The following is a 17,734-nucleotide window of genomic DNA, read 5'->3' as shown; positions in this document are numbered from 1 at the left end:
GGGGGGGGGGGGAGCAGGGAGAAAGGAGTGTGAGCAGGGCCTCTGGCGGGGACCCAAGGGTGGGAGGTGGCGGGAACAGACGAGGGGTTGGGCCTGGGGGGCTCACCACAGAACGGGTCCCGGCGCAGCGGGGAGAGGTGGGCACAGGCCCTTGGGCCCAGTGGACCCTGCCGGCCACTGCCATCCAGGCCCTGCTGCAGCCTCCGCTTCGTCTCCCGGAGCTCATACTTGTCCAGGGGCCGAGGGGGCAGGGGTGCCCGGGGCTGCAGGCGGAAGGCTCCTTCGCCTTTCCTGGGGGTGGGGGAGGGAGCGAGAAGGGAGCGGGCCCTGAGGAAGCACTTCCGGGTTCATCAGAGCGGCCCCCTTGCCGCTGCCCTCCTCCCCAGGAGCCCTCCTGGCTGCCTCACCTCTCACACGTGTAGCATTCACAGTGCTCATTCTTCTCGCCAAAGAAGCCCTCCCCGTAGAAGCAGGTCACCTCATCCCCTGGCTCAATGTCCCGGAGCACCTTCACGCAGGCCGCGTTCCCATCTGCGGGCACAAACTGGGGGCCCGGCTGCTCAGCGGCCTGTCCTGGGGGCCGCCGGGGCTCCACCCCGCCTGGCCAAGTGCACTCCCTGGGACTCGGACCAGGAGAGGGATGGGTAGGGGCCGGGAGCCCCCGGGAGGCCACCTCCCTGCACACACTCCCTGACCTCCCGCCCAGTTGCTGGCCTCCACCCTCCCTGCAGGACGATGATCTAACTGGCCCCTGGCAGTGTTAGCGGCCCGCACTGCCTGCCCCCTCCCACACTCTTCCTCCGCCCCTCTGACCCGCCGCAGCCCACCCCCTCTCCCCACCAGCCTGCACCCTGGCGGCCAGGTCCCAGCTCTGGCCGGCTCCCCTCCCGTGCCCGTGCCCGTGCCCTCCGCAGCTCCAGGCTGGGGCGGCTCCCCCAACCAGCCCCTCCTGCCCCTGCCTCTGCCCCGCCCCTGGGAGGAGTGGGACTCCCAGGGGCCCCTGCACTCCAGCCTGACACACGCGTGGGTAGGGGTGGCCCCCCCCACCGCCTGCCCGACCCCAGGCCCGCAGGCCGGAGCTTCTGTGCGCGGCGTCTCGCGTCCTTGCCCTCTCTGCCGCCCCGGACTCTCACCCAGTTCCGCGGCAGGTCACACATCAGGCCACAGGCCGGCCTCCGGCCCCTCTCCTTCCTGCCAAGCCTCTAGCTCCTCAGCTGCCAGGCCATCTCAAAACCCTGCCCCACTGTTCACCCAGGAGGAGCGTCCATGGCAGACGGGAGCTCCTCTGCGGCACACGAGGCCAGAGGCACCGTGCCGGGCCCGCCTCCAGGAGGCCCTCCCCTGAGACGTACCCGTCTGGGATGCCCTGGCACGCCTCAGTTTTCCTTCAACACCTAGGAAAATCCTAGTCCTCCAGGGCCTGGCTCTGGCGGGACTTCTGGGCAGCCTCCCTGCTCCGCATGGTGCCCGGCTCCTGGGCCCTCAGGTGGCTGCCACCCGCCTCACGAAAGCGCCTTGTTTTCTGTCCTACCCTGCACGTTTCCCACCCCAAAGCCACGCCACGGGCCCGCAATCACAGAGCACAGGAACCATGGGTGTGTGCTTCACCTCCGCAGCAGGAGGCCAGTGGAGAGGAGTGAACGCGGCTGGGGGCCGCTGGGGCCAAGACTCGAACCCAGTTCTAACCCCGGAGCCCCAGCGCCAAACCCCTGCCACACCCCGGGGCTCCACGCTTGGCAGGATGTGCACCCGAGGCCTTCCCGAGACAGCTTTCTCACACTCCACACAAAACACAACGTGGTCCCCCCAAAACACTGCTTCCCCAGCTCACTCCCTCTGCCTGGAAGCCCGGCCTCCCAGAGCCTTGTGCTCGGGGGCTCACCCCGGCCCCACCCGGGTGGCACGGATTGGCAGGGTCCGGCCACCTGGCCCCCCTGCCTCCTGCTGTGGCCGGGGGGCATCTCCATGTCAGGCCTGGGGCTCCAGGTGCACGGGCACTTTCTGTCTCCCCACCACCACACTCCCCCCTCCAAGTGGCACATGACCCTGGCTGAGGCCCCCTCCCCCAAATTCTGATAGACTCTGACAGCTGCAGGCACAAACTGGGTTGTGGCCAGGGTGGGGGACTCTGGGCACTTTCTGGCTAGTCACTGACCCAAATGCCCCTCCCCGGGGCCCCCTTGTTTCCCCCATGCCCACTCCTGAGGGGGGCGGCCCAAGTCTCACCTTGCAGTTGGGTTTGCAGTCTGGAGCATCAAGGAGAGCGCGGGGGAGAGAAGAGACTCAGGTGAGTGGAGGGCTGGGCAGAGGAGAGTGGGGGGCCACCCCTCCATGCCTCCCCCCCCCCCCCCCTGCCCCCGCCCCCACCATGGTTTATGAAGGCTGCGGGGCCCAGCCACAGCTGCGCACTGCGTTTTCGGGTGGAGTACATGATGCTGAAGTCGTTCTCCCCGGCCCTCAGCAGCCCCTCGTCGGCCTCCCGCAGCTCTGCGATGCAGCCCACCAGCAGTTCCAGCTTCTCGTTCTTCTTCCTGCCAGGAGGCCAGGCCGTGGGTCTGTGAGCAGGGCCTCCAACCACCGTCTCGGCTGACAGGGGTCTCTGGGGGCCAGGGGCACCAGGCCTCCTGCAGGCCGCTGCTGGCCACTGCGGTCCTCCTCCCAGATTTCTCAGATCCACCCACCTTCCTGGGGCACTCCCTGCATCCAGCATCCTCCGGGACAGGACGGCGCCCAGACAGGACACCACGTGGACCCAGGCACCCCTCCTGCTGTCCTCTCGCCCTGGGCTCCTCCTCCAGTCCCAACTGCCCTGGGGCCTCACACAAGTGCTCCTTCACCTGGACTCCCCATGAGCCCCAGTAACTCCTCGCAAGCTGCTACCCAGCCCCCCCACCCCCCGCCACGCTTCAGCAGACCCTCTGGTGGGCCTCTGCTTAGGCCTGGTTCCCAAGAACACTCAAAATTCCCTTGTGGCTGATGAAGCACCAAGCAACTGAGGTCAGTACCTGTGTGTGTACTCGGCTACCACCTGCCTTCTGTCTACACTGTGAGCGGCCGGCAGGGTCCATCCTGCTCCTTGTCCTGTGTTTTACCCAGCAGCGCGTGCTAGGCCCCACTGGCACCAAGGGATGGCTGCCCCACTGGCCACTCCTGCCCCTGCCTCCTGAGCACAAACAGTACTTCCCTAGCAGGACCTGGAACCCTAGGGTCCCATGGGGTTCTCATCCCCCATCGGGGCTGCTGTAGGCGCAGAGGGTCTGTGAGCTCCGCCCTCTTACCAAGCTCTGGTAGACACAATCTTGGCTCCATTTGTCTCCATGGAGTAGCGTGTACAGGGTAGGATGGTAAAGCCGCTTTCAGGCAGGAAGGCTCGGAGGTAGCGATAGATCTGGGGGAGGGGGGGGCGGGTGAGGAGCCGGGGCAGGGTCGTCCTCGGCCCTCTCTCTCCTAGTCCTGCTCTGCCACTGACGTGCTGTGTGGTCTTGGGGGGACTCACTGCCCCTCTTGGGGGCTCAGTTTCTTCATCTGTCAAATGAAGAGGTTGTACTCCATCTCAGAGGACCCCCAACTCTCCTCTCCTTGGATCCTCGGAGCCTCGTCTCAGATGGTCCCAATGGTCGGGAAGTTAGGGAGTCTGGGGTGGGGAACTTCGCCGAGGGGTCTGGAGCCTGGGGCTCCAGAAGTTCTGCCTGGCAGGGTGGAGGACCCAGGACACGCCGAGGTGACAGGGAGGACACATGGGCTGAGGGTGGGGGAAGGGAAGGGCGCCCTCACGTGGGTCTTGAGGGCAGCCTCCTGCCGCGGGCCCCGGCTCTGGAAGTAGTGGGCCATCCAGCCTCCCAGCGTCAGGGCCCGGTACGCAGCCTCCAGGTCCCGCTGCCTCAGGAAGGCCTCCAGCGCTGAGCGCAGGTGGTGCTGTCGCCGCAGGGGGGGCACGGGGCTGGGGGAGAGGGCACGCCTGGGTCCCAGGGCCTTGGCCTATTCCCTCCGGGCCTTCCCGGGCCCCGCCCCCACCCCCACTTGGGGCTGCAGGGGCCGTGGAGTAAGGGAAGGGGTCCCCGCCGAGCCCTCGGTCCACCCTGTCCCGGGCCGCCTCACCTGACGTTCATCTTATGGGTGCGGAAGCCGAGGTAGGGGTCCAGGACAAGGCTGGTGGCAAGGTCGTCATTCTCACACAGCTCTCTGGCTGTCACTCTGTCAGGTCCCATGGTGCCCCACGGACCATGCTGCCTCTGGCCCAGAGTGGAAGGCGCAATGGAGGGGCAGGGGCAGCGCCCCGGGACTCCCACTTCTGAGCTGCCCAGGATTTGGCAAGCCTTTCAGTCTCCAGTCTCATCTACAAACCAGGGAGTAAAGGCAGGCTGACTTCACAGGGCTCTCAGTGAGGACGGATGCAACAAGTACTTCCGACAGTGGGGAAGCCCCCCAAAGAAACGTCAGTCATCGTCATGAAGATCTTCGTGCTCTGGAGCACAGATACCAATCCCCCAAGCACACACGACCACCTGCTGTGCACACCCACACACTCACAAGCAGGTTCCCTCATGTCCCGAGTGCACGCGCGCGCGCGCGCGCACACACACACACACACACACACACACACACACACACACACACACACGGGCGCGTGCACGCACAGTCCCTACTGGCCCAGGCAAGGCTGATTAATTGGCAGTCAGGGATAACCCTAAAGGCTTAGCCCTGCAGGAGGTGGGAGTCGGGGGAATCCATCTCCACCTCCAGCCCTCACCAAGGAAAAATCCAAGGCTTCCCACCCGCTAGGACTGACTGTTCCTCCACCCACCCCCATGCTTGCTGGCCTCAGCCTCCACCTCCCCCCTGTCCCTCCCATCCTCCCTACCCCACCAAGCAGCCCTTGGGAATCATCAGGAGGCTCTGGGTGAAGCCCCAGGCAGCCTGGAGGGGGGTGAGGGGAGGGAGAGCGGAGGACGGATCCCAGCACCTGCTCCCTCTCCAAGGATTCTGGGGGAGGGGGGGCTCAGAGGACAAAGCGGGGAAGGGGGCAGAGAAAAGAAACGATATGGAGAGGCAGAACAGGTCTATAAAAAGGGGAGAAAAAAGGGAATTAGCAAAAGGAAACAAACAAGACCCCTAACCCTGACTACGGAGGGCCTGCTGGGCATCCACACCCTGGCGCTTCAGGGAGAGTCCATGGGGGACGGCAGGGAAGGGGGAGCAGAAGACGGATCAGCAGCTAGAGCTGGGGGGGAAAGGGGTTCTAGAAAAGACAGGAAGGCTGGAGATAAAGAGGGGGAGCTGCGAGAGGGCGCCGGGGCAGAGCGGAAGCTGCAGAGAGGCATGTGGGGAAAGACAAAATACACAGACTGCACCGAGGGGAGCTGGGGCAGGGAGAAGAAGGGCCGGGGGTGCCTGCTGGACACAGAGCGCGGCGGAAGGCTTGGGGGTCAGGGATGACCCCACCGAAGCCAGAGTGGAGACCTGGGGTCGACGGTAGGTCCTGAGGAGGTGGAGGGGGGCCTAGGGGTCCATAGCCGGGCTTGGAGAGGCAGAGAAGGGGCAAGTCCTGCGCGTGCAGGGAGGAGCGAGCCTGGGGTCCAGGTAGGGACCTGGGCAGGCACTGAGGGTCCAGGAGCGGGGGCTGAGGTCCGCGGGGCGACACCGGGGAAGCAGACGGGGGCCTGGCAGCCAGCGAGAGTGCAGGGGAAGGGCCTGAGGTCCAGGGAGGGGAGTAGAGAGAGGGCGACCCGAGGGGTCTGCTCAGGCCCGGGAGTGCGGCGAGGGGCCTGGGTGAGGAAGCACAGGGAAGGGGCTGGGCGCCCGGGGCAGCCTGAGGCCCGCCGAAGGGCCAGGAGACGTGGGCGCCTGGACACGAGGAGGGGCCGGGCGGGGCGGGGGACGGTCGGGGCTGGGGGCGACCGGGAGCCAAGGCGGCGCGGGCTGGGGGCCGAGAGGGGGCTCAGAGGTCGGGCCCCGCGCCGCCCCTCACCCGCTTCTCCTCCTCCTCCTCCTCCTCCTCAGGCACCCGCGCCGCCGCCGCCACCACCTCCCACTGCCTGCTCCAGCTCTCGTCAGACACGGTCGCCGCGCCTCCCGTCTGCGCCGCCGGGCCCGCCCCGCCGCGGCCAGCGGGAGCTCTCATTGGCCGAAGCCGCCGCCACTCCTCAGTGGCTGCGGCGCTCAACGCCGCTCCCATTGGCCGAGTCCCACTCGGCCCCTCCCCGCCCGCCCTCCCGTCCGTGCCCCTACGAAACCCCGCTCCGCCCGCGCCGCTGCCAAGCGCCGCCGACTGCGGCTAATGGCTCCCGTCCCTGTCCTTCCACCGCTGCCATGGAGACTTGCCCCGCCCACTGCTCGGAGTCGACGCCCTCATTGGCCGAGAGCGTCGTGGCTCCAGGCTAAACTCGGGTTTGGGTCAGGTTATTCGGGTCCAAGTGGAAAGGGGGCGGGCTCTGCCGGCTCCACAGCGCGCGCGTGATTGACTGGCCCTGGAACGGCTCGTCCTTCCATAGGCTAAGGCCTCCGCCCGTCACCGTAGAGTCGCGACTGGCCCATTCTCTTTCTCCGGTGAAACCTTCGCGAACCGCGGGGAGGAAGCTGGGGCGGGCGCGAGGGGTGGGTGCGCGGGCGCCTCCGTCGACCCCGCCCGGCCTGCCGTTGCCAAGGCGACAAAAGTTTATTGACAGCCCTGCCCGGCTACAAAGGGCGCCTCGCTCTCCCTCTCTGCTCGACCACCTTCTCCGCCCCACGTACCCCGGTTAGTTTCGGGAGCACCCACGGGAGCTCTGCGGGTGAACGGGTCGCAGAGGAGGAGCCCGAGAAGTGGGGCCTTTGGAGAAGGCTCCCACCGGGCAACCCCCTCCCCCCAACCTGCTCCAATCCTGGAGGCATCCATAATTAGCAATTCGTCATAATTACGCCCAGAGTAATAAGCTCCGCGCTTGGAGCAGGCGGTCTTTGTTTTGCTCAGTGCTGTGTATCATGGTGCGCTTCGAACAATGCCTGGCACGGAGTAGGTGCTTCCTTAATGTGTACTGAATGAATGAATGAATGAATGACCAGGTAGTGAGGATGAAGCGGACGGTTTCTGCGTCGCTCTGTGACGGTGGGAAGTGGCTTGCCCTCTCTGGCCCTCAGGTTCGCGTTTGGAGAACAAGGACCACACTGGTCCCTCTCTGAGGGTTTCTCCTTAACACCCTCCTAGGTGTCTTCAATAGCGCTTCCAGCCTCCCCACCCCCATCTCTGTTTATGCTGTTCCTTCCCCAGCTGGGACTACCCCCAACTCTGAGACTGCTCTTCCCAACCGAGGTACCCCCTACAGCCCCCCAGTAAGGATGGCCACAGCTCCAGAGGAGAGCAGCGGCCAGCAAGCAGAGAGGACTCCAAAAACTGAGCTCTCTGGCAAAGTCCAAAGTCCTATCAGTATGTCTGAATCTTGGAAGTGCATTCCTTATGTACACCCTCAAGAAGACTCGCAAATGTGAGCAGAAAGATAAGTTCCCAACAGTGTTTGCAGTGATGAAAAAAAAAAAAAAAAACCCCAAAAAGCTGGAAACGGCTTAAATGTCCATCACATGAAGAATGGATAAATGGATCGTGACATATTCATACAGGGGAACACCATACAGCAGTGAAAGGGAATGGACCAGCACTCCGGATATCAACCTGGACGACGGCAAAGCATGTTGCTGGTTGTGGAAGTCTGCATAGTTGAGTGCGGGAAGTTTTAAAGCACAGAACACAAGGGTTGTGGGTGGATGCGTGTCTTAAATGTGTATAAACATGCATTGGCGTGACAAAAGGAGGGGCAAGGCCCTACCGGTGACCCCTGCAGGTGGGACGGAAGGAATGCAATCAGGAAGCCACACAGGACATTGATATTTGCCCTTTTTTTTTTTTTTTTGTAAGCCCAGAGGTGGAAATCATGAGTTCGCTATATTCACTATCTGTTGTTTTTCTATGCGTCAAAAGATTTCTTAATATGAATAAAAATTTGACCTGCCGGGTGCCTGGGTGGCTCAGGTTATGACCCCAGAGTCCCACCTCAGGCTCCCTACTCAGCAGGGAGTCTGCTTCTCTGCCCCTCCCCCGGCTCGAGCACTCTCTCTCATGCTCTCAAATAAATAAAATCTTGGGGGAAAAAAATTGACCCGCCAATTCCACTGCCAGGGTTTTTTTCGAAGGAAATAACTGACAAGTGTTAAGGTATTTATATATAAAGATGTCCGTTTCAGTGTTGTTTAAAACAGAAAAATAGAAAGAGCCTTAATGTCCAACAATAGAAGATTGGTTGGATCACTTACAGCAAATCCACCAGATGGAATAATGACAATGCCTAATAGTTACTGAGCTCTTAGCACAGGCCAGTGATTTTGCAAATAGCCCTGTGGGGAATGGGCTGTTGTGACCCCCATCGTACAGACGAGCAAAGTGAGGCTTACAGAGGGAATTGAACAGGCCATCAGACACCAGAGGTTTATTCTCAAACTCTGGGCCGTGGCGCCCAGATAGCATCCAGCGCGTTCTCAAACTCAGATGGCATAGCAAAAGGCACCCCAGAGAAGGCATGAAACTTGGACACATGCTATAACATAGATGGACCTTGAAAACATGCCAGGTAAAAGGAGTCAGACACAAAAATTCACCCATGGAATGATTCAATTTCTTTTTTTTTTTTTTAAAGATTTATTTATTTTAGAGAAAGTGCGTTCGGGGAGGAGGGGCGGGACAGAGGGAGAGAATCTCTCTTTTTTTTTAAAGATTTTATTTTATTTATTTATTTTTTATTTATTTATTTGAGAGAGAGAATGAGAGAGAGAGAGAGAGAGAGAGAGAGAGAGAGAGAGCATGAGAGGAGGGAGGGTCAGAGGGAGAAGCAGACTCCCCGCTGAGCAGGGAGCCCGATGCGGGACTCGATCCCGGGACTCCAGGACCATGACCTGAGCCGAAGGCAGTCGCTTAACCAACTGAGCCACCCAGGCGCCCCCAGAGGGAGAGAATCTCAAGCCCACTCCCCACTGAGTGTGGAGCCCCATTTGGGGCTCGATCTCACGACCCTGAGATCATGACCTGAGCGGAAATCAAGAGTCACACGCTTAACCGACTGAGTCTCCCCCACCCCCGCCCAGTCACCGGGGAATGATTCCATTTCCAAGAAATTTCCAGAATAGGTGAATCCATAAACACAGAAAGCGGATTCATGATTGCCAGGGGCTGGGGACGGGGAGGTGGGGAGGGACTAACAAGAGGTATGGGGTTTCCTTTTTGGATGAAGAGGTTCTGGAACTAGAGAATGGTGATGTTGCAGAACATCGTGAATGTACACAAAGCCATTGAATTGTATACTTCAAAATGGTTGAAAGGGTAAATTTGATGTTAAGTGTATTTCACTACTGAGAGGGAGAGAGAAATAATCACCTGGGAATATAATGAAAATAGAGATTCTAAGTCTCAGCCTCCAGAAAGCCCGGTTGAGTATTTAATAATTAATCATTTTATTTTATGTTTTAGATTATTATTTTTTAAGGTATTTAGTTATTTATTTGACAGAGAGAGACACAGCGAGAGAGGGAACACAAGCAGGGGGAGTGGGAGAGGGAGAAGCAGGCTTCCCGCCGAGCAGGGAGCCCGATGCGGGGCTCGATCCCAGGACCCTGGGACCATGACCTGAGCCGAAGGCAGACGCTTAACGACCGAGCCACCCAGGCGCCCCTAATAATTAATTATTTTAGGACAGTGCTGCCCAAGTGTAGCCTGTGTCCCCGCAGCTTCAAGCAGGATCACATGGGTGGTTGGTGGGAATGAAGAATTTTGGGCCACATCCAAGAATTCCTAAATCAGAATCACCCAGACTAATGGTTGGAATGCTCTGGAATGCTTGAGAAGCAGGCCATAGAGAACACCTTTGCAGGTGGCTTCTTCAGACCACACATTCGCAGGCTGGAGGGATGTTGTGGGCTTAGTAACTCCCAAAACTTGTTATAAGACCATAAATTCAGGATGACCATATTTTGAGGGGAAAGGGATATGTATATATAAATTACATGATTGGGGACCAGGATATGGAGAAAAGGGGAGCCTTGTGTCTGCTGATGGGAATGTAAGTTGGTGTAGCCACTATGGAAAATGGTATGGTGGCTCCTTAAGAAATTAGAAATAGAAATGCCATATCATCCAGCAATCCTATTTCTGGATATATATCGGAAGAAAATGATCACTATTACAAAGAGATATCTGCACACTCTCGTGTTTATTGCAGCATTATTCACAATGGCCAAGATGTGGAAACCACCTGAATGCCTGTCCATGGATCGATGACAAAATAAAATATTGGCTATGTATGCATGATAGAGTATTATTCGGCTGTGAGGAAGAAGGAAATCCTGCCGTTTGCAACTATATGGGAGAAACTGGAGGGCATGCTGCTGAATGAGATAAAATAGAGAAAAACAACTACTGCACAATCTCACATGTATGTGGAATCTAAAAAAAGTTGAACTCATGGAAGCAGAGAGTGGGAAGGTGGTTACCAGGGGTTGGGGAGGGAAGGGGAGATGTTGGACAAAGGGTACACACTTATAGTTATGAGATGAATGAATGGCCAGAGTTAACAATACCGTGTTGTACACTTGAAGTTTGCGGAGAGTAGATCATAACACACACACACACACAAAGGGTAGCTGTGAGGTGAGGGATGTGTTAATTAGCTTCATTGTGGTGATCATTCACAGTGTGTATGTATACGGAGCCATTATACTGTATACTTTATTTTTTTAAAAGATTTATTTATTTGTCAGACAGAGAACACAAGCAGGGGGAGTGGCGGGCAGAGGGAGAAGCAGGCTCCCCACTGAGCAGGGAGCCCGATGCGGGGCTAATCCTAGGACCCCAGGATCATGAGCTGAGCCGAAGGCAGACACTTAACTGGCTAAGCCACCCAGGTGTCCCTACTGTATACTTCAAATATTTAAATTTTGTTTGTAAATTGTACCCCAATAAAGCCAGGAAAAAATAAATGGTTGTGGGGGAAACTGTCTCTCTGTTTTCATGTATGCCTTGTGTAATGACCAAATGTATATAATAAAAGAATAAAATACAAGTATTACATACTGTATGTTAGTTTATAAACACCTATATCCACATATATATATCTATGTATATGTATGCACGTAACTCTATATCATCATCATCATCATGCTCAAAGTTCAGCAATGAATTCACACCTTGGTGGTCAGCCTCCAAGATGACCCCCAGTGACCATCACCCCTACGAGACTTCACAACCTTGTGCACGTCCTTCCACTCTGAATAGGGCTGAACTGGTGCCATGCGAAGGATAATGTAAACATAATGGCATGCCCAAGGCCAGCTCACCAAGGACATGATGGCTTCCATCCTTGCTATCTCTGGGATCACTCCTCTGGGGGAACTCAGCAACATTCTGAGAGGTCATCAAGGCCACCTTATGGAGAAGGCCATGTGGCAAGGAACCAAAGCTTTGTGCCAACAGCCGGAGAGGAACTGAGGATTCCTGCCAAGAGTTTTGAGTGTCATGTGAGTGAGCCACCCTGGAAACGATCCTTCTATCTCCAGACTGTGCCCCAAATGACATCTTGATTATAACCCGAAGAGCAACCCCAAGCCAGAGCCAGCCAGCCAGCTCAGCTGCTCCTGAATTCTGGACCCACAGAAATGGTGTGAGGTGACAAATTCTTATTGTTTTATGCCACTATAGTTAATTGATAGGCATCTGGATTAAAATCCAACATCCTGGGCGCCCGGGTGGCTCAGTCAGTTAAGCGTCTGCTTTGGGCTCAGGTCATGATCCCAGGGTCCTGGGGCTGAGCCCCACATCAGGCTCCCTGCTCGGCGGGGAGTCTGCTCCTCTCTCTCCCTCTGCCCCTCCCCCCGCTCCTGCTCTCTCTCTCTCAAATGCATAAATAAAATCTTTATTAAAAAAAAATCCAACATCCTTACAGTGGCCCCTCCACCATTATTCCTCTGATCTTAATTATTAACTACTCTGAATTGCTCACTCCATTACAGTCCCATTGGCCTCTTTGCTGGAAGCAAGGCCCTTCTTGCTGTCCTCTCTGCTAGGACATCTGCCTCCAACTATCCGCAGAGCTCCCTCTCTCACCTGCTTATGTGTTTGCTCAAATGTCACTTCCTCAAGGTGACCTTCCCTAAGGGCCCTGGCTGGAGAAGCCCACCTACCCCAGTCATCCCCTTACTCTGCTCTGTTGCCTCATAGTCCCAGCATCAGGTACTCAATAATTTGTGGGTCCCAGAGCAAAATGAAAATGCAAAGCCCTCGTTCAAAAATGGCCAAGAATTTCAAGATGGTAACAGCAGAGCATTAAACCAATGTAAAGCCCTGAGCCTACACAGCTCCCACACCTACAAAACTGGCACTGCAAAGCACCGACCCTGGCCTGACATTATACGTCTCTGTTTATTGGCCTCCCCAGCTAGAACAGAAGCTCTAGGAGGGCAGGGACCCTTGTTCTGTTCACGGCTGAGTTTCCAACATCAAGCGCAGTGCCTGGTGCATCGCTGACATTCGCCAAAGATTTAATGAATGATTAAACAAGTAACAATGAAAGCAGCCTGACCCTGAAGGACAGAGAAGGCCCTCAGAAAAGGACTGTTACCCAGTCCTTTTCAAAAAAAAGAACATTTTTGCCAATCATCTATCTGATAAAAGATTTGTAATCTAGAATATAAAACGGGGCGTCTGGTTGGCCCAGTGGGTGGAGCGTGCAACTCTTAATCTCAGGGTTGTGATCCCGGGGTTGGCTGTAGAAATTACTTAAAAGTGAAATCTTAAAAAAAAAGGGGGGGGGTGACTGGGTGGTTCAGTCGGTTAAGCATCTGATCTTGATTTTGGCTCAGGTCACGATCTCAGCGTCGTGACATTGAGCCCCACGTCAGGCTCTGCACTGGGCATGGAGCTTGCTTGGGATTCGTGCTCTGTCTCTTTTTCTATTAAAAAAAGAAAGAAAGGGTGTGGCTCGGTTGGTTAAGGGTCTGACTTCAGCTCAGGTCAAATCTTGGGGTCCTGGGGTCAAGCCCCACGTCAGGCTTCTTGCTCAGGGAGGAGCCTGCTTCTCCTCCTCCCTCTGCTCCTCCCTACACTCTTGCTCTGTCTCTCAAATAAATAAATAAAATCTGCAAGAAAGAAAGAAAGAAAGAAAGAAAGAAAGAAAGAAAGAAAGAAAGGAAGAAAGAAAGAAAAAGAAAGAAAGAAAGGAAGGAAGGAAGAAAGAAAGAAAGAAAAACTTGTACGTGAATGTTTATCACAGCATTATTCATAATAGCCAAAAGGTGGCACTAACCCAAACATCTACAAATAAGTGACTAAACAAAACGTGTAAAGGAAATTGTGACACAGGCTACAACATAGATGAAACTTGAAAACATTTTTTTTTAATTTTTTTTTAAGATTTTACTTATTTATTTGACAGAGAAAGACACAGTGAGAGAGGGAACACAAGCAGGGGGAGTGGGAGAGGGAGAAGCAGGCTTCCCGTGGAGCAGAGAGCCCGATACAGGGCTCGATCCCAGCCTGGGATCATGACCTGAGCCGAAGGCAGACGCTTAACGACTGAGCCACCCAGGCGCCCTGAAACTTGAAAACATTTTGAAAGTGAAATAAGCCAGACACACACACACATGAAAATATTGTATGATTCCACTAACATGAGGTACCTGGAAGGGTCAAATTTATAGAGACAGAAAGTGGGGTGGTGGCTGCCAGGGGCTGAGGGCGGGGAAATGGGGAGTTATTAGTTAATGGGTAAAAAGTTTCTGTTTGAGATGATGAGAAAGATCTGGAGAGGCACAATGGTGATGGTCGCACAACAGTATGAATGTACTTAATGCCGCTGAATTGTACACTTAAAATTGGTTAAAAGGGCAACATTTATGTTATGTACATTTTACCACAATAAAAAAATATAGAGAAAATTCATGTTAATGTTGAAACACTGAAAGCTTTTTATTTGAAATCAGGAACAAGACAGGGATGTCCCCTCACCACTGCATTCAACGCTGTTCTGAGGACATGGCCATTGTAGTGAGGCAAGAAAAAGAAAAAAAAAAAAAGGTGTAAGAATTGAAAAGAAAGAAACAAAACTGCCATTAATCACAGATATTATTATGTACCTAGAAGATCCAAAAGAAGCTCCTGATAAAATATCAGAATTAAGGATGGAATTTAGCAAGGCTCTGGACACAAAATCAATATACAAACATCAATTGTATATCTTTATACCTGTGTGTTGCGGGTCCCCGAAGCCCCCCAAATGTTTGGAAATTCACTAGGACTTATAGAGCTCAGCACAGAGTTGTATTCGTGGCTAAGCTTTATTACAGGAAATGGAGAGGGGAAAAGTCACAGGCCAAGACTGGAGGATTCACAGGCAGGTTTCCTCATGCTCTCTCCCTTCATGAGGATCACACAGAGCTCACTCTTTCCCTAACAAAAATGCAACAAAACATGGGGCGCCTGGATGGCTCAGTTGGTTGAGCGTCCAACTCTTGGTTTCGGCTCATGATCTCAGTGTCGTGAGATGGAGCCCTGAGTTGGGCTCCGTGGTGGGCATGGAATCTGCTTGAGATTCTCTTCCGTTCCCTCTGCCCCTCCCCCTGCTCACATGCTCTTGCTTTCTCTCTCTCTAAAATAAAAAAATAAATCTTAAAAAAAATGCAACAAAGGGACGCCTGGGTGGCTCAGTTGGTTGGGCGTGTGCCTTCAGCTCAGGTCATGATCCCAGGGTCCTGGGATCAAGTCCTGCATCGAACTCCTTGCTCAGCGGGGAGCCTGCTTCTCCTTCTGCCTCTGCCTGCAGCTCCCCATTTGTACTGTCTGTCTCTCTCTGTCAAATAAATAAATAAAATCTTTAAAAAAAAACGCAGCAAAATGTGTGTGATGTTTTTGCCCAAGGGAGCCCATTAGAAACTCAGCACCCAAGGTTTTTATTGATGACTGATCATATAGATACTGTCGGCCCAGCATGCACCAAAATTCCAGATTCCCAGAAGGAAAACAGGCATTCAGCATTAACCACAGGGTTTGCACAAACAATCCAGGCACAGTGAGCCACTCAGAATAGTTCAAGAGCCAAGTCCGCAGACACAAGACAAACACAAACCTTGCAAGCACGATAGCTGATTCAGATCTGCTATGTGAACCATTTTCTGTACAACTAACAAAGTTCTAAAATAAAAATTAAATAAATATGGCTTACAACAGTATTTCTAAATATCCAGCAAGGGAGAATAAATCTAACGAAAGATATACAAAACTTCTTCAAGAAAAATCTGTAAAACCTTATTGCGAGACCTTAAAGAAGATCTAAAACAGGGAGATATATATACCATGTTCATGGACTGGGAATGAGAAGGGAGATAGGGGGATGGGAGATTTACGGAAAATGAAAATATAGGAAAGAACCAAATTTTAGAATCAGACAGACCTGTGCTCTGGTCCCAGCTCGTCCGCTCAGTAGCTGAGTGATATTGGGCAGGCATGGTAGCCAAGGTGGATCTCCCTTGAAGAAAGAACTTAATCAGCTGTGAAGAATGCCTTTGGAGGACAGCGGTACTGGCAACTCCTATTGGATCAAGGTCATGTTCTTTTCTGGCAGCCCCCAACCATGACTAAGCATCATGGGTGGGGGTGGGGCAGGGGGAGGGGAGTACTAGGGAGTACTGGCCAGTCCCACCTAATGTGACTCCTCCAATGGCAATCTTTATCTGTTCTTTTTTTTTAAAGATTTTATTCATTTTTTTAGAGAGAGAGAGGGAGCGAGAGCACGCCTGAGTGCACATGCAAGCAGTGGGGGGAGGGGCAGAGGGAGAGGAAGAGGGAGAGACGCTGAGCCCCTGCTGAGCTCGGAGCCTGAGGCGGGGCTTGATCTTATGATCCTGAGATCAGGAACAGAGCTGAAATCAAGAGTCAGAGCCTTAACCCACTGAGCCACCCAGGTGCCCCTCTGTTCCTTTTCTAATTGAGGTAAAATTCACACACCACAAAAGGCAGCACTTTAACCATTTTAAGCAGTATAATCCAGAGGCATTTAACAGTCACACTGTTGTGCAACTGCCCATCCTCTATCTGCTTCCAAGACATTTTCACCACCCCCAAAGAAGTGATTAAGCAATCAGTCCCCATCTACCCCTCCCTCCAGCCCCTGCTAACCACCAACCTACTTTCTGTTTCTATGGATCTGTGACAAGAAATCCTTGCAATTCACCTCCCCTGTTGGCCGGCTGTGATTTCTCAGAGCTGTACCCTCTGAGGCTCTTCTTACCCACACTTCCCTTCGCCCTCTTCTTCCACAGGTGGCCCACCCACTTCCTGGCCCAGTCCTGCTCCCTCTCCCCTCTGTCTCTCACTGGCATCGCCCCCCAGTAAGCCCCTTGTATTGCTAACACCCTTGCAACATTTGCTTCCCAGAGGACCAGATAACACGGTAAGACGCTCTGAGCTCCAAGTAGCTACGAAGCAGTGCAACTTCTCAGAAATACCGTGACTCGGACGACCCGACGATGTTCATACTCCCATGGACTCCCTCCTGCACCCTCACAAGTGTGTGGCAGGGGCACCATTATGATCCTTGCTTTGGTAGGCGAGAAAATGGAGATCCAGTGCATGGGCAGCTTCCCGTCTCTGGGAAAAACGGTCCTCACCACGAACCAGAAGCAGTTTCCTACACACGGAAGTGAAGTGTCATCTCACCCAGAGGAAGGCCACGTGCAGCCTCCTACCCTTGGCTGAGCCTGTCTAGTAAGCATATTAGCTTGTCATCCCCCCCGACCCCGACCCCTCCTTCTAAGTATGGCTTGTGAGACCTTCCTGCCCTTCCCTCACAACCAGAATCCACTGGACACCATGGCTAGTTAGCCACCTCCTCTTCTGAGGGCCACCATGCCCTGTGCCACCTTCAATATAATACCTGTATTCTAATTTTCGGGTCCAAGGGCGGCTGCCTTCCAGCCTGGGAAGCCACTGTAGGCAGGGGTGGGATCGGGGCCTCCGCTGATTGCTGGCTCTGGCCTCAAGGAATGTCCCATGTCTGTCTGTCAGCACCTTCACTTTCTCATCTGTACCCTCGAGGAAGCTGACAGCCTGAAGTCCTAGTTGCTGGGGCTGTGGAAATGCAAGAGCACAAGGAAGAAAATGTGGGTTTCAGACTCCTAAGTCCCCAGGGACATAGGGTCAACGGAATTCTATTGGGCCACGGAAAGGGATGAAGTGCTGATATGTGTGCTAAAACATGGATGAAACTCAACCACATATGAAATGTCCAGAATTAACAAATCCACAGACAGAAAGCAGTCTGGTTGTGGCCAGGGGTTAGGGACAGTAGGAAATGTGGAGTGTCTACACTTAGTGGGTACAGGGTTTCTTCTGGGGTGATGAGAAAGTTCTGGAACTAGATAAACGTGGTAGTTCCACAACACCGGGAAGGTACAAAATGCCATTGAATTGTTCACTTTAAAATAGTTAATTTTATGTTTTGTGAATTTTACCACAAATTGAAAAAAAAGAGGTGGAGTGCTGAGGGAGAAGGTAACTGGAACTTCCAGGTGTGAGGGAGGAGGGGCTGGGGGCCTGGACTCCTGGGTGTGAGGGAGGAGGGGCTGGGGTTCTAGGCTCCTCGGTTTGAGGGAGGAGGGCCTGGGGCCTGGACTCCTGGGCGTGAGGGAGGAGGGGCCGGGGGTCTGGACTCCTGGGCCTGAGGGAGGA

General features: G+C 54.5%; 1 protein-coding gene across 5 annotated transcripts in view; it reads right to left on the bottom strand.

Annotated features, from left to right (window-relative positions):
* KMT5C (lysine methyltransferase 5C) overlaps positions 1-17,734 on the bottom strand; it is a 21,961-nt gene that overhangs the window by 1,602 nt on the left and 2,625 nt on the right. For 2 of the 5 annotated variants that reach the window (XM_073889338.1, XM_073889339.1), the window contains exons 2-10: positions 16,941-17,134; positions 15,459-16,694; positions 4,099-4,336; positions 3,775-3,940; positions 3,279-3,388; positions 2,368-2,531; positions 2,227-2,246; positions 408-544; positions 107-327 (exon numbers count right to left, since the gene is read on the bottom strand). In XM_073889338.1, coding sequence (XP_073745439.1) covers positions 107-327; positions 408-544; positions 2,227-2,246; positions 2,368-2,531; positions 3,279-3,388; positions 3,775-3,940; positions 4,099-4,208 — 928 coding nt within the window. In that variant the 5' untranslated portion in view covers positions 4,209-4,336; positions 15,459-16,694; positions 16,941-17,134. Of the gene's footprint in view, positions 1-106; positions 328-407; positions 545-2,226; positions 2,247-2,367; positions 2,532-3,278; positions 3,389-3,774; positions 3,941-4,098; positions 4,337-5,968; positions 6,071-15,458; positions 16,695-16,940; positions 17,135-17,734 lie in introns of those variants that run through there. The other 3 variants (XM_073889341.1, XM_073889340.1, XM_025849056.2) reach the window with 3 other exon arrangements.

Source organism: Callorhinus ursinus, unplaced genomic scaffold (assembly GCF_003265705.2).
Source record: "Callorhinus ursinus isolate GAN/ISIS: 27379988/994484 unplaced genomic scaffold, GSC_fseal_2.0 scaffold106, whole genome shotgun sequence".
Classification (NCBI taxonomy): Eukaryota; Metazoa; Chordata; class Mammalia; order Carnivora; family Otariidae; genus Callorhinus; species Callorhinus ursinus.
This window is presented reverse-complemented; position numbering and strand designations above follow the sequence as displayed.